The following is a 15,775-nucleotide window of genomic DNA, read 5'->3' as shown; positions in this document are numbered from 1 at the left end:
TTTGGAGCCTGAGTTTAGGGCTCTCTGGCAAAATAAAGTTGTTCAGAATCTGCAGAGAGCCAGTGGAGATTGGCTGAGGTGGTCAGGGCTGATTGGGACAGTGAGGGACCTGATGGTATAATGCAGATTTAATGCACCACCCTTCAGCTTCCTAATGAGTTGTAGAAAAGAAGCAGCCTGGCTCTTCATGGAGGTGCTCAGGGGAAGAATGAGAGTTTATGATCCCAAGCTTGGAACAATACACTGCCTCCTGAGCAGCAGGAGAAGACATTTCCTAATGAGATGGTGAATCAGCTGAGCAGGTGCCCAGAGAGACCTTGGAGTCTTGGTCCCAGATGATGTCCAAGCCTTCACTGGGCAAAGCCCCAAGCAGCCTGCTCCAATGTCAAAATTAGCTCTGGAGGGAACAGGGGGTTGGACTTGAGACCTCCAGAGATCCCTCCCAAGCTACTGTTTTGTGATTCTAAGTTAAGAGATGCAGTGCTTTTCCCAGTTTTGAGGTAAGGCCAGAGATTACTTACTGGAACTGTACAATACAGTTCAATGTGGAAACCATTCCCACAATACAAAATACAATACATATTCCAGTTCATGAAGTGCTTTGAAGCTTTGCTCTGAAATTGCTGAAGGCTGGTCTTACCTTTACTTTTTGAGTACCATGAATTTGGAAATGTGCTGTGTAATTATAAGCACTGGCCTTTGTTTCTGTGCCACAGAGTTTATTAGACCTCCCTGAGGTTTACTTGGTGAAACTTTCTGTGTGTTTTACTGCCCTTGGCATTTTAGGACATTTATTAATTGATGCAGAATGAAAAGGGATGCTTTACAATGCCTTTCCTTTTACTGGTTTGAGAGAATTGCATTTCTGTTATCACCTGGCCAAGATTTTCTTGGTATTTCTTCATATTGTGACTGGAGAGGTCATTTCCCATTTCTATACAAGAAAAAATAAGCAATGTCCTTGACCAGGCCCTTGATGCCCCAGAGAGTTCAGCATTTTCTTCAATGAACAGTTAAAAATGAGTGAAAGTAGAGGTTGGCATTAGTGGAATTACGTGGCTTTGTTTTACGTTAAACGAATTTTCCGTTTACTCTTAACTACTGTGAGTAAAAGGAAGTTGTAGTGTTTCTGGAGGGCCATGATATATGATCTTATTTTCTTTCTTGTTCTGAAAGTCTGTAAACAAGGCCAATAGCAAATGAGGATCCGTATTTTTAATAGCTGTTAAATGTAGCTTTGATTGTATAAATACAGTGCAAAATGCCTCCCTACTCATATGTGGTTTGATTTCCTGTTAGGCTTGTGGAAGACTGGAAATATTTGTCTGCCTTCATTTAGTCATGCTACCTATCTAATTAAGTGTACTGTTTGTCTTTATGGTTCAGGCATATATTCCATTGATTTAATTGGGCTTAACTGAACACAAAGATTTTAACTGAGGGATAAGAAAATGGCTGCTCAGCCTGTCACAGAAATGCCTAAAAAACAGCCTGAAAAGAGTCATAAAGCAGGGTGTTTTGTGTTGTGTTTGTTTAAGTTATGGCACATGCAGTTTTTTAATCCATTTTTTTTGTAATGTAGTGGCTGTGATCAAAACCAATATTCTGTAGAAACAGCTTTGATTTTAATCCACAGTAAATCTTTAGAAGATTGTGATACACATGACACCACATAACTCGTATTGAGGGTAAGCACTCATAAAGAATGACTTCTGCATATGGGATAACACTCAAAAGGTATTGTAGTTATGTTTGTAGGCTGTGCAAACTCAAATTCAAGAAGTTGCAAAATTCCAAAATTAAGGTCGTCTGCGAAATCATAGTTTAAGCCCTTCAGGTACATGCTTTGAAGACTGTATCCTTAACAAAACCCTTGAGTTATACTATCCCATAATATTTTTCCCATGTGACTCCTTTGATCAGGTTGGATGAGATGTAAGGATTATGCAGTGAGAGACTCTAGGAGGTTTTTCTTCATTTGTTGTCATTGGGGAAGCCTTACCTTGAATGGATCTAGGGATTTGGGAGAACAGAGATATTAATGGGGAAGATTTCCTTAAGACATGGGAAAAGACTGTCCCTAATTCAAACCCTAAGCTCTGAGACTTTTCAGGTTCCTCCTGCAAAAGTAACAGAAATCTTGCAAGAAAAAAAAAAAAAAAGAGTTTTTTTAACTCAAGGGAGGGAGAAAATTTCTCTTTAAGATTTAACCAAAGACTTTAGCTAAAATTTTCTAATATAATTCAACCTGAGGCAGGCACATGTGTGGATAATCTAAGTCCAGAGCATTAAATGGGTAAAATCATACAAATTGAAAGCAGAAAACCCAAGTAGTGCTGGCTGGAATGGGTGCAAGAACAAAGCAATGGATATACAAAACCCCATGAATTTGTAACACCAGCTCATTTTCAGGGATTCTGGCTGAAACTCTGCAAAATACTCTTTACTACAGGGAGCAGCCTTAAACAGGATTTCTAATGCATGGTTCTGGAAGGTAGGGCAGCTAGTTGCAACTTCCATTGCTTTTTCCCTTACTGGATGAATTAATCACAGAACTAAAGGCTACCATGACTCTTTCCCTGGCTGTGCCCTTTTGAGGGAAAACATTCAACATTTTTGAAAAGAGGTGGTGTGACAGTTCATGTCTACAAGAAACAAGCCCAGCCTTTCAAAAGTAGGAGTTTCTGACTTTGCAGTGCAGAAATCAGGTGCCTGAGTTCCAGAGAAAGGCAAGGGATGCTCCTTTTTGCTCAGTTTTAATGGGCTCAGGCAGTTGCTGTCCCGCCGGCTACTGGTGACAACATCCCAGGTATCTGCTTCCACCCATACATTAAGTCAGGGCATTGGCTGGCAAACTTTCAGAGGCTCAGGAAGGAATAAAAAGCATTTACAAGTTCAGCACTGCCAACAGAAACCCAGCAGGAGCCAAGACAGGGAATGGCAGGGATCCTCACTCACACAACGTGGGAAACCAGTGGGAGCGGTGGGACATGGGCTGCCTTTGAGGCCATGGCTCGTGCTCCCAGCACATCTCCTTCTCCCAGCTGCAAGCTAGAACTGCATCCCTCATGGCAAGCTGTACTGCTTATCCATTCCTTCCCCTAAGGAAGATGCATGGTGGCTTCTTATTTCTTCTTAAGGCAAAAACACAGCTGATGGCATTGATGATGAATATTACAACTCAAGCCATGCTCCTCCTCTATAAATTGGTTTGTGCTGGCATAAAAGCCCCAGAGGTGTGGCCCAACCCTGGAATTCCCCCACAGGTCTTGATTTATTTTTTACTTTTAGGTTTAACATGGTCTCTCTGTAGATTTCTCAATCTGCAGCAACTTCTGAAAAGACTGAAGATTTCAAAATCATAGAAATAGGAATTTTTGACAAATCTACCCAAATTACCTTATTTACCATTCCAGCCTTACCTGGCTGTAAAATAGCAGTGATGTGGGATACTGAGAAAGTTCAGTGATGCTGAGACACACTGTGTGGAGACACTTTAGTACGTTAAAGTACAGCATCAATGTTTCAACAGTATTTTGCCAATGCACTGCATGACTAATGTGCTGTGTGTTTTCTTGTTCCTTTGATTTTTCTCAGTTTGTCATCTGCAGCAGAAAGAATAAATCATAGGTGCAGAAGTGTGCAGGTTCTGAATTTCCTGGCCATTGCACTTCATGCCTTCATCGGTTTTTTTACCCTAGTCAAGGACTTGAGGGCTTGCCTAATGAAAACCAGCACTAGGCATTGTATGAGGTACCTAAAATTATTGAACTTGAAAAACTGAGTTTAAAACCAGAGCCAGCTTTCACAACCATTTGGATCAGTTATGTTGTTTTTCCATCTCTGAAATTATTGTATTAGATCATATGCAGCTCAGTCCTTACAGTAAAAATGTTTCAATAGAGACTGCACTTTGCTTAATCTTACGTACAAATATTAAGAGCAGAATGTAGTGATGGATATATATTTTAATTTTTTTAAAAATATGTAGTGTGTATGTAATTAACAAAGTTTATTACAAATTTATATAAACAGATCCTTTAAAGCATAAGATTTTGCTCCCAGTAAAATAAAAAGGAAGTATTGCAAGCACCTCTCATGCTATGCCTTTGGTAATGGCCCTAAATGTGAAGTTTTTAAATTTAGGAGACTGAGGTTGATGCTGGCAACAGATGAACAATAGAGAATACAGTTTTCAAATGAGACAGTTGAGGTAGAGCAAATGAGGTAGAGAGGGGAAGGAAAAAATGCAGTACAAGGGGATTTCTAGGAAGTTTCTGTGTTAGTGTTGTCACAGGATGTGGATGGGCAGAGGGTTTTGTAACACTGAAGAAAGCCGTAAAATTAAATTAAGGATTAGGATGTAGCTGGAGTGAAACAGCTAAGATTGTATTAAAAACCTTCATTTAATAATTATGTACATTTTCTTAGTAAATAACATTTTCATTACGTTCCTAAACCCTCTCCTAATATGCCAGTGGAAGCTGGGACCATTAGGATTTGGTGTTGTGTAAGGCAGTGCAGGGATACAGCAGCCTCTCTATGCCCTTTCAGTGCAGAAGCCTGTAAGTCTTCCTGGTGTTCTGATTTCTATGGTAACAGCAGGAAGATAAAGGTAATAAAATAAGCTGAATATTTTAAGTCACCTTTTTTAAAATTTATTTAACCTCATATACCTCAGGGCTTAGGGGGGATAATTAGTTAGATCATCTGTGAATGGTGATAAAGCCAATAAGAAACTTCACCTATTGTTTAAATGATTACTTTGTAGCTTTTAGGTTTGGCAGGGTGATGGCTGTTAACCCGTTTTTGTCTTCCCTTGCAATCTGTTAATCCGGTAGTTTCTAAATTTAGGTACATTTTTGTAATCTCTGTCATCTGGCAGCCTCCAAATCCCTCATTTTTAATTATTATTGCCAGAACCAGAGTTGGTAAGAGTTGTCGGTGTTCATTTTTGCTGATAAATTGTGTGTGCAGCCACTGGTCTTGTTAAAAGGTCAGCAAGCACTCCTTGGTGATCCTCACTGCATAGTTTTTGTTTGCATGTATTATTTTGGTGAAGAATACTGAATTCATGCAGTGTCAGTGCAGTGGAAAGTGAATATCTTCATCAGTAAATATTTTATATACATTGTTACTTGCTATTTACTTTTTTCATAAAGTGTGGCTCAGTTCCCATCCAGAGAAGTACACAAAGGGATTTTGTTACATATCCATCCAACAGCAGCGCAGACAAAAATTTGAAATTTATGAAAACTGCTCTCATACCTGTACATAATAACATGTAACATGCTTCAGCTAGATTTTCCAAGTCTTTATTTTGGGCTTCTTTTCTTTGTAAGCAGGTCATTGGTTGGGCAAAGCAATAGATTTGGTTTCCTTGCATAAATTTCTAAAAACTAGCTCTGCCTTTTAATGCCTCTATCTCTAAACACTTCTTAAATTTCTGAAGTGTTTTGCTTCAAACTGTGAAGCTTTAAAGGAAAACAGAAGATACAGTAGTTTTAAGGAGATCTGTAAGAATGGGGAAATGTCAGAAAGTGTCCCTGTAAAACAGTTTGTCATCCTTTAAATTGGCCAGAGAAAGTTTAAGATTGGGACAAGGGGCTTCTTCATTTGCCCATTCTAGCAAGTACTTAGGAATTTTCTGAATGTGAGAGTGCATTTGGACAGTTGTGCTTAATAACCCTTCTGTGTCTTTGTCTGTGAATTTGCCTGTTACCTCTTTGAATACATTTATAATCTTGATCTCTTAAAATGTTCCGTGGCAGTTGCTTCTGCAATTTAATTATGCATACTTGTTTGTTGGAGATGTTTCTAAAGCAGGTGGCTGATAATTTACTGGAGTGCCACTTCATTCCTGTGTTTGCAGCAGTAGTGGGTATAATCCTTCTCATCCCATGCATGCCATTTATCACTTAGATCTCCATCAAGTCCTGTTGTTTCTTCTGTGAGCTGAAGAATCAGTGAGTCAATTTGACCTCCCCTTGTATTTCTGCTAGTTGTCTGCTACCCCTGGCCATCCTCAGTTCCTCCTCTCACGCTATGTATTAATTTTGGGAGGAGACCAGACTTGACACACTAGATTTAGACCACAGTGGGTGCAGCAGCAAAATGATAATTTCTCTCTTGCTCTCGACTCTTCTCTCACATCTTTGCTTTTTTTGATGAGCACTGAGCAAGCATTTTCAAAAGGCAGAAGCCCAAAGAAACTGTCCCAAGTTACACCTAGGACTTTTTCCTGTGTGATGTTTGTTAATCCAGTTATTTCGTGTGTATGGTGGGAGATGATTATACTGTTTGCATTGTCCAGTCAGTGATTTTCACCTTCCATTTTGTCAGCCAGCCCCACAGACTTGCAGGATTTTTCAGCAGTCTTTCACAGGCAGCTCTTGATTTCATCGTCTAGAGACATCAGCAAGCTCTGTCACCTCCAGGGGTCTGATTTTTCTCACATGATGTATGAGCACAGTTCTCAGCCCAGGCCCCGGTGTGGAGCTGTGTAACACTTCTCTGGTAGCCTCCATTACTTGTGAGAGATGTCCATTTGTTATTACCCTTGGTCTCCTATTTTTAAGCTGCTAATAATCCACAAAGAGATGACCTCCTTATCCCCAGGCTCTCTTTAAGAGCTTCCAGGAGATCCTTTTAATAGCTTTAAAATCCAACCCTGCCATGATTGCATCCTCCCATAGCTCCTGATGCAAGGCAGTATGCAGGTCCTAGACCAGTAATTACCCACGCTGGCACGCTGACAGAATTTATTAGAGCCCATACCCAAGCCGCATGCCCCAGTTTCCTTTGTGTGGAAACCAGGGCAGGGGAGAGGAGGAGGAGGAGGAGAGGGTTGGTGTTTGCTTAGGTCTCACCCCATATGGCTGTGGATGCAGCTAGACCTGGCGTGTGCAAAGCATTTCCATCGTGCCGACGTCGCCTGGATCCACCACAGCGTCCTCGTGCTATTGTCAGAGTGCCCTTTCAGATTCGTGAGACGTGACCTCTCTCCTCCAGAGTTGTGCTGACTTTCTTCCCTTAGAGCATGTTTATTTATCAATTCATGCTCCTCTTTCAATGGTTTTGCTCGATACAGAACTGGAGCTTACAAGCCTGTGGTCTCCAGTGCTCCCTTCCCACCCTCAGACCCATTTTAAGAAATCAGTCACGTTTGTCGCCTTCCACAACTTTTATAAGGGCAATTGAAGCAATAAGCTGCGCAGCACAGTTAGTAGTTCAGCAGTTCTGTATTTAAGTTGCTTTACAGCTCGTGGATGGATGCCATCTGGTCTTGGTGATTTATTACTATTCATTTTACTGTTTTTTTTTTTTCTTTATAAACCCTCTTCTACTTGCACTTGAATCTGAAACTATTTCTCACACTTGCTTACTGAAAAGGGAGAGTGGTGCAGAGCCTTACTGGGCTCCTCTACAGAGAGCACTGATGCAAAGATTTTATTTAACTTTTCTGATCTTTCTCAAACTTTTCATTTTCATCTTGCTCATCAGTTGGCCCAGTGGATGTTCTGGCAGGTTTCCAGCTTGTGATGGGATTGAAAAAATCGGACCGTTAGTTTTTATGACTTTAGTACAAAGACTAGCCCAATCACTTTACATTTAGCAGAGACCATAATTATGCTCTCCTGGTATTATCTCAGCATGATTTTGGGACATCCACAAGCATTTCGGGAGGGTTTCTTCTCACTTCTGTCAAGGTCTTAGAACAGAGGTTTGTTCCTTGCAAGTGTCTGAATGTGGTGCTGCTTTGATCTTCCTGCACATTGATGAGCTGATTGCTGGCATCTCCAAATGCCTTTCACATGCACAGTGCTTGCTTCTGCTACTTCCCCTGTAGAGTTAAATATGAGCGAAAGAAAAATTAGGAAGTCGTTCTTCTAAACTGGCATGAGAGGAAGACGTGCCTCAGTCGACTTCCAGAAAATGCCAGGCTTTGCGTGACAGCAGGAGCAAAGTCTTAATTTTTGAGGCATTGTTGGCATAAAAGGAGAATTGCTGCTGCATGTGGAATATAGCAGTAATTTTGTTGATGAACCACTGCAAGTGACAATGAGCCCTGGCAGAATGGATGTATAAAACAATACCTAATGGGCACCTTTTCTGGCTCTCAATACCTTTCTCTGATGAACTTTGAAATGGGGTATTTATTGCCATGTGTACATTATCATCACTTATTGAATGTGTTATTGAAAAAGCATTTTGGTAAAGGCATAATTATGTATTTTCTCATTTAAAACTGTGATTTGTCTCTTTTGAAATGCAAATGCACACCAAAAGAGAGTATTTGGTATCAGCATTCTCCTAAGTGCATAATTAACTGTTAATACCAGCTTATACTTGGGGTTTTTTGCTATTGATGTGCTTGGGATTTTAGGGTTACATAACTGGGTGATTATTAAGTTGGATTTTATCACAAGTTCTCTGTGATTGAGAGCTGAAACTCTCCTTTGGCAATCATTATCCATGGGCTGTTGCCAATTCCTTCGTTGATAGGCATATAACAGGAGGACACTTGGCTGGAACTTTTAAAGCAGCTCTAAATTATCTGGGATGGTATTCTCTAGGGTCACCATGATGATTTTCTTGTGAGAAAACTAATTTTCAAATTTGACTTCTATAAGTTCAGTTTTAAATTGCCAAGTTGAATTTAAAAATTGCCAATTGCCTGAGTGGCTAAAGGCCAAAAAATAGCTGCTTAATGTCTGTAGATCTGTTTTAATGTGAAACTATCTTCCTTGTCTGATTATCAGTGTTCACACTAGTGGTCCTGGGTCCAGCCACTATTTTGTCCTGGGTTTGGCAGTGCCCAAATTGGCCATTGGTGCAAAGTAACAGGCATTTTTGCCTCCCTGGAAGGAGATGACTCTAAAGCTTTGCTTTAGGAGTTGAAGGCAAAGTGTTGAAGGGAGGAGGTTTTGTCTCTTTCTGCTGTGGCTTGCAGACTAAGCAGAGATTAGAAAGTGCTGAATAAAAAATAAGTACTGAATGAAAAGTCATAATTGAATTTTGCCCGAATCCTGCATGTATTTTGGCTTGGATTTTGACCAGTATGTTAACTTAATGAGGCTGCTCCAATACGGGTGACTTCGGTGACATTTTTAATGGCTTCAGGATGGGACACAGGTGTCTGGGTGCAGTCCATTGAGCAGAGGGATGCTCAGTGTTTCCTGTCCCTGTGCATGGAAGAATTTATTCAAGTAGTGGCATTCTGTCACCACTGTTGGAATAGAATAATCCCTCAAGAGACAGTTAAGTGTTGTGACAATAATATGTTTATTTTTTTCTTTCCCCAAGAACCTCAGAACTTTTTCCAGTCAAGAATGCCATCCTAAGGCAGGTGAAATAATTCAGGCCAAAGGCTTTTTATGATTAGATGGTTTGAGCCACTGAGCAGGGGTTTTTGTAATCCCATGTCCTGGTCTTTTTCCCTCTTTATCCTCAGTAGCTCTGCCTTGCCCTCAAGGTGTCTGTTGATGTTTTTACTCCTCTCTCTGTCAAGTTCAAACTGACTTCTTTTGGCATGAGAGAAAGCATGCCTTGGTTTTGGAGGCTTCCAAACAGGTTTTGACTTTCAGGCCTTTGGCAGGTTTTCTTGTTGGGCTGCATTTGTTTGATTGGTTGTTTGTTTTGGTTTTGTCACAGTGTAAAGTGCTTTCTGAGGGTGCCTAAAATCACTTTAATTGGTGGGCAACCTTCAAATGGATACAGGTTTTAGTCTAGCAAGGGAAATATAATAAAATCGGTTATAAAACTGGAAATGGTTCTTACAGTGGTAAAAAGTGTGGAATCAGAAGATGCAAAAACTATCTTTGACATCAGAGTTTTGCTACAAATATTTATTGGTCTTTTCCTAAGTCTTTTCTGGGCCGCAGAGGCCTAGGGACTAACTCAGGTGCATTTTTGTTCCTCTGAGGTGCTGTGAAAGGGGATGCCTTGGCCAGTTTTTCCTTGGGATTATCAGCGAGTCACTTAAGTCCTGATGAAACCTCAACACACGCACCACAGCTTTTCCTTTATTCACTTCTCTGTCTAATTTGGGAAGATGCCTTGTGCTGCAGCTTTGAATAGTACCCATGAGAAAGTAAATAAAACCTGGTATCAGGTTTGGTTTGGGGCTGAGTTTCGCCTGTCAGTGAATATTTCTTGCTGCATGGGTTCCTCTTTTTGGTTACGGTCAGTTGAGTTGCAGTTTCCATCTTCAGCGAGGAGATTTACGATACTGGGCTTTACGATGACTTCATAAATGATGAGTTACTTATTCATAACAAGATGTTTTTGTTCAGCCTACCTGTAGTTTCACAGGTTTTGAGGTGGCTGCCTGGTTTCTGTGGAGATCACATACGGGTATTATGAGATACGTGGCTGGTTTGGTATTTAGGATGCCTTGTCTCAAGTGGCTTCTTCAAACCATCCCTGCTCTCCCAGGGTGACTGGTCAAATCCTGGAACGGGCTGGTGGCAGCAGTGGGAATGGGCTGGTGGCAGTGGGAACAGGCTGGTGGCGGCAGTGGGAATGGCTGGTGGCAGAAGTGGGAATGGCTGGTGGCAGAAGTGGGAATGGCTGGTGGCAGTAGTGGGAATGGCTGGTGGCAGTAGTGGGAATGGCTGGTGGCAGTAGTGGGAATGGCTGGTGGCAGTAGTGGGAATGGCTGGTGGCAGAAGTGGGAATGGCTGGTGGCAGTAGTGGGAATGGCTGGTGGCAGTAGTGGGAATGGCTGGTGGCAGAAGTGGGAATGGCTGGTGGCAGTAGTGGGAATGGCTGGTGGCAGAAGTGGGAATTGCTGGTGGCAGCAGCAGGAACGGGCTGGTGGCAGTAGTGGGAATGGCTGGTGGCAGTGGTGGGAATGGTTGGTGGCGGCAGCAGGAACGGGCTGGTGGTGGCGGTGAGAATGGCTGGATGCCCTGCCTGTCCACAGGGCTGCAGGAAAGGTCAGACAAAATGTGAGCTGGGCATTACTTTAAGCCTGTAAGGAGACACTCGGGGAACTTAAGATGGATTAACTTAAGGTGTAAAGTTTAAAGCGTATTATTATGAAGGAGGATTAAACTAAACTGAGCTAATGACACCACTTCTGAATGCATATCCAAACAGCGGATTCAGAGCTTTGGCTCCACGCTTTTTGTTACTTAAATGTACTTACCTTCTTAAATGTCCCCATAAAGATACGTGCCCTTATATTCCAGATCTTCATATCCTCTGTTTTTCATGTTGAGAGGTTCAAAAGTGTGTCAGAGGTGGGGCTGGGTTTGGTTGGATGGGATTTGCCTTTTTTTTTATCCCTCCTTTTTTTTTGTTTTAATTTTTCCTCATGATGGTAAAAGCATTTGTGATGACTTGATGGCATTTATTCTTAGCTGATGTGTTTGGTGAGGAAAAAGAAAAACTTCGCTCATGTTATGCTGACATGCCTTAATTTCTCTGTGCTTCTTCACTTTTATCATATTTCTATTGCTTTATTTTGCTGCTGCTCTCAAGCTATTAGATATCTGTGATGTCAGCATCTGAATTTTTCAAAAGCTCTGTACCCTCTTACTCTACACAGTGTGGGGTTGAAAACCAAATACAAAGTTGACTACTGTAAACTCCTACAAAATGCTTATCTTTCATTAAACAGAGTCATGAATTAGCTAACATAATTTTTAGTTAGTAATATTTTGTAAATAAGTAATAAATCAACTTAATTGATTTGTCAGGTGGCAAACTGATTTCAAAGAATGTGTTTGCTGTATATTAAACAAATCACTTAGCAACTCATTCTGTGTATAATTTTCTCTCACTACAAACAATGCCATCAGGTTTGCCTTTAGGGTAAGCCTAGAGATCAATATTTGTAAGTAGATAAAAAAAAATGAATATTTAAAAGACAGAAAGAAATAACTAACCAAAAAAACCCCTGACTATAACTGAAATTCTTCTATTTAGTCAATCACATATAAGCAAAACAAGTACAAAGAAAAACAAAAGGCAGAAAAATTTGTATGTCAGAAAAGTGCAATGCAACATAAAAAAAATCAAGTTTTTGAGTCAACACTTTTACAGTTAACTCACACAAAGAGTGTTTTACCACCAAAGAAATGCATAAGAAACCTGAGACAAAACATCATAATGTTTTATTTTACTTGCTGTGTGACTTGTGGTATCTGATGAAAGATCTGTCACTTCTCTCTGTAGAGGTCAAACACAGGGATGGTGGCAGTGGCTTTATATTCTGAGGCTGGAGGAACAAACCTTGGTGTCCTGCAAAAATAATGACAGATGTCATAGATGGCTCTTACTTCGAGTGCTGCTGTCTCTGGCCATCTGAGATATACTTCAACATGTAGAATTTAAAATACAAATGTCCTTTATTAATCATTCGCCTTTTGAGTTCAGTGTGTATCCCTCAGAGCCTCCTGGGAGCAGTCCATGATGCATTATAAAAACAAATACGTATGGCATTACTCCTACTATTAAATTTAATTAAAAAAAAAAAAAAAGAAGAAGCTGGAAGTTCTTAGTCTCAAGAAAAGAGGGTGGAGCAGGGGAAAAGTGCAGAGCCCATCTAACAATGGGGAGTCTGCTTTATTAGTATTAAGGAGGAAAATGAAATTGCTCTGGCAGCAGTGCAATAAAACACCAGGAAGATTATGTCAGTCTTTGTTTGCACACAGTATGAGTCTTCTCTTTCACCAGCCAATTTGTATATTTGAAAAAAGCATTTGCTTGGTTAAAATAATGAGCTGAACTTCATCCAATTCCCCAATTATGCAAAAAAATGTTAGAAGAAATACAGACAATTGGTTTTGAGCAAATAAAAAAGACAGTAGTGGTCACTGAACAATTATAGGACCTTGTCTGCATACCTGCATATACACACATACACCACAGTTTCTGCTGAGACAGGCAATTCTCAATGACTCTTTCCTGTAGCTGTTGTGGTTTGAGATGGCAGCTTTAGAAATTTAGCAGAATTCTAACTAATTCTGCCTGAAACTTGAGCAGGATAGGTTAGCCTAGGATTACCTCAGAGAGGAGGTAAGGTCTGAAGTTAAATTTATGGAAGTATATTTAAGGATACAAGTCATGTATCCTAATTATTTTACGATTTAACAGGCAGAAGTCTGCATTACTGAACGAGTTCATTTTTTTTTATATATTCCTTTATTCCAAATTGGTTTAGATTACTAGTTTGGGAAAAAAACCACATGTTTCTTGAATATTTCAGTGTTTGAACAGGAGATGCCAACTGATGGAGGAGTGTATCATCTAGAGCATGCATTCAGTAGGTGTGGGTTCGTTCCCCCGTTGCACCAGCTCTGACCTCTTCAGCAGGCACGCTTCTATCAGCCAGGGCAGAGCTGAACAAACACTGACAATTCAAATAGGTTTTAAAACAGTTTTGCCACTTCATTAATACCATCAGTGACAAAACTCAAACGGTACTCCTTTCCGTTCCTTTTCCATGGTCTGCTGGGTAGCGAGAGGTGAACTCAGCCATCCATTGCGGGCGGCGTGGGAGCAGGGTGGTGCCCGGGTGATCCCCCTGCAGGTTGTGCTCTCCCACATTTATGCCGTGGATGTGTTCCCCTGTCTCCGCAGGGAGCGGATGCGCCAGTCGGCGATGTTCGAGCTGTGCCAGGGCATGCACCAGATCAGCCTGCAGTTCGTCCGCCTGCAGCTCAGCTTCGAGGAGTACACTATCATGAAAGTGCTGCTGCTCTTAAGCACAGGTGAGTTGGGTCCTTTGTTATGTAGGAATGCTTGAAAATATTCCAGTTCACAAAGAGATGCTGATATTGATATTGTCAAGTTGATATTAACCAACTTGACAAAAGGGCCAAACTCTTTCCAGCTGAGCCGCAGGAATAAGCCTGGGTTTAAGCCTTGGGGTTTATCTGCAGTTAGCACAGGAAATGTCTTTGCAATTTGAGTGTGTCATGTGCATTGAAGGGACAGGAGTGACCAGGTAGGGAGACCACACCAACAGACGTGCTAGGCAAGTGCCGCAGCTGTGGGGATTGAGGGAAAATCCCTGCTCAACATTCAAAGCCACCAGGGTTTGGCTAACTCAGTAATGGTCTTCAGGATCAAAAGATGTGCACTGCCTGTACTGCAGAGCAGGTGATCTTGTAATGCCAAGTGACTTGAGAATGGAAAGCCCTTTCACAGGCTTCTGAAAGTTTAATAAATGACAGTGTGTGCTTCCTTTTTTTTCTCTTGAGCATCATGCTTTGAGTTTTAAGACACAAAATTACATCTTGGTGTTTGTAACAGCACTGTGTAGTAATTAGCAGATCTCTTGATCTTATCTGACTGAAAATATTGAAAACCTCCTGTCCCAGTGCAATTATATAAATACACAGGCAGTTTGTGCATTACTTTTCCATCAGTAACAGCCTGTAAACCTGTAACCAAATGTTGTTCTTTGGAATCCTACTCCTTTTTGTGGGGAACAACTTGGTGACACCGTGACAAGCCAGCTCTGTGGTTAGAGTACCTGCCTTTGAGGGGAGACATGAGGCTGTTCCTGTCAGGAGGGGATTTGCATCCTCTAACAGAAACCTCATGGGCTCTAAGTTTTTTTGGGCTCAGCCATCTCCCTCCCTTCCCTCTTCTGATTGAAGCTGTTCCAGCTTGCTGGGACTGGGAGAGACACCACTTTTGGGGGAGCCCTTTGTGTTGTGGCCTGTAGAGTCTGACCCCAGGCCCCACTCCACCAAGGGCTGGAGATGGTCATCCAGTGAATCTAGAATAGTGGGAAGGGGCTGTGCTCCAGGCTCGCCCCGAGGGGTAAATGGGCTTTTTGTTTAAGGTTGTCACTCCTCGTGTTTCCAGAAGCAATGTGCTCAGGGAGGGTTTGGCTCCCAAAATGTTCTTGAGAGAGTGTCTGGATTGGAGATCTGCCTCTGCAGCATTTTAATCAGTCTTAAAGGGGAAGAATCTTTAGAAAAATAACCTGAAGGTGTTCTAAAAATGCAGCAAAATGTCTTTAAGCCAGGTATTTATTATTTGACCCTCTCAAGAGTGTAAACTAATGAGTTATTTCAAGAATCTGTTAGGTGAGATCAGTCTGGCCAATTAACTTCAGTGAGCTGGGTCCCTTTCAAACACACACCACAGTCACTAGAAACCTGCAAAAATAGTTTGTTTTGGGAGAATCGGGATATTTACTTAGAGAGAGAAAAAGAAGAGTAAAATTGAAATGGAGGTGGTGATAAAACCCAGAAAGTGTCAAGTGAAGGGCAGCAAACCTGGTTTTGAGTGCTTCCACCTTGGTACAGTCTTATGACAGAAAAATCCAGGTTTGTTTTTACTTAAATTCTTTTATTGAATCATGAGATGAATAGAGAGCAAGTTATTCTGAAACTTTCATGGCGACCACATCAAGGAAGTTTCACTCCATTTACATGTGGAAGAAACCACACATTACAACTGAGTTGTTTTCTTGCTTTCCACAGACCATAGATTTTGGGAGCTTGCCAACAGTATTGCTGCATTTAATAAGTAAAATCAGAAACACTGGGCAAAGCTCCAGAATTTCATGTTTTGCTTGACTTCTCTTTATTTGTGGTCTTTCTTTCTTCCTTAATAATCTGGCTGGGGTGATAGTATAATAATTTTCAGACAGAACAGTAAAATACATAGTAGTAGACAAAGAAAGAGTGACTCTAACAGCCTGCAAGCACTGTACATTTTAAAGGATCTGTAAAGCATGTGCATTTTGTGTGAGGGCCACAGCATGCTCTGATGGCTTTCCTTATCTTGATGGATGCCTCTGTATTCA

General features: G+C 41.1%; 1 protein-coding gene across 4 annotated transcripts in view; it reads left to right on the top strand.

The window, feature by feature from the left end:
- Positions 1-15,775, top strand: part of NR3C2 (nuclear receptor subfamily 3 group C member 2) — a 190,412-nt gene that overhangs the window by 161,109 nt on the left and 13,528 nt on the right. For 3 of the 4 annotated variants that reach the window (XM_053975771.1, XM_053975772.1, XM_053975770.1), the window contains one exon: positions 13,591-13,721. In XM_053975771.1, the coding sequence (XP_053831746.1) occupies positions 13,591-13,721 (131 nt within the window). Of the gene's footprint in view, positions 1-13,590; positions 13,722-15,775 lie in introns of those variants that run through there. The other variant, XM_053975773.1, reaches the window with a different exon arrangement.

This window comes from Vidua macroura, chromosome 4 (assembly GCF_024509145.1).
Source record: "Vidua macroura isolate BioBank_ID:100142 chromosome 4, ASM2450914v1, whole genome shotgun sequence".
Classification (NCBI taxonomy): domain Eukaryota; kingdom Metazoa; phylum Chordata; class Aves; order Passeriformes; family Viduidae; genus Vidua; species Vidua macroura.
This window is presented reverse-complemented; position numbering and strand designations above follow the sequence as displayed.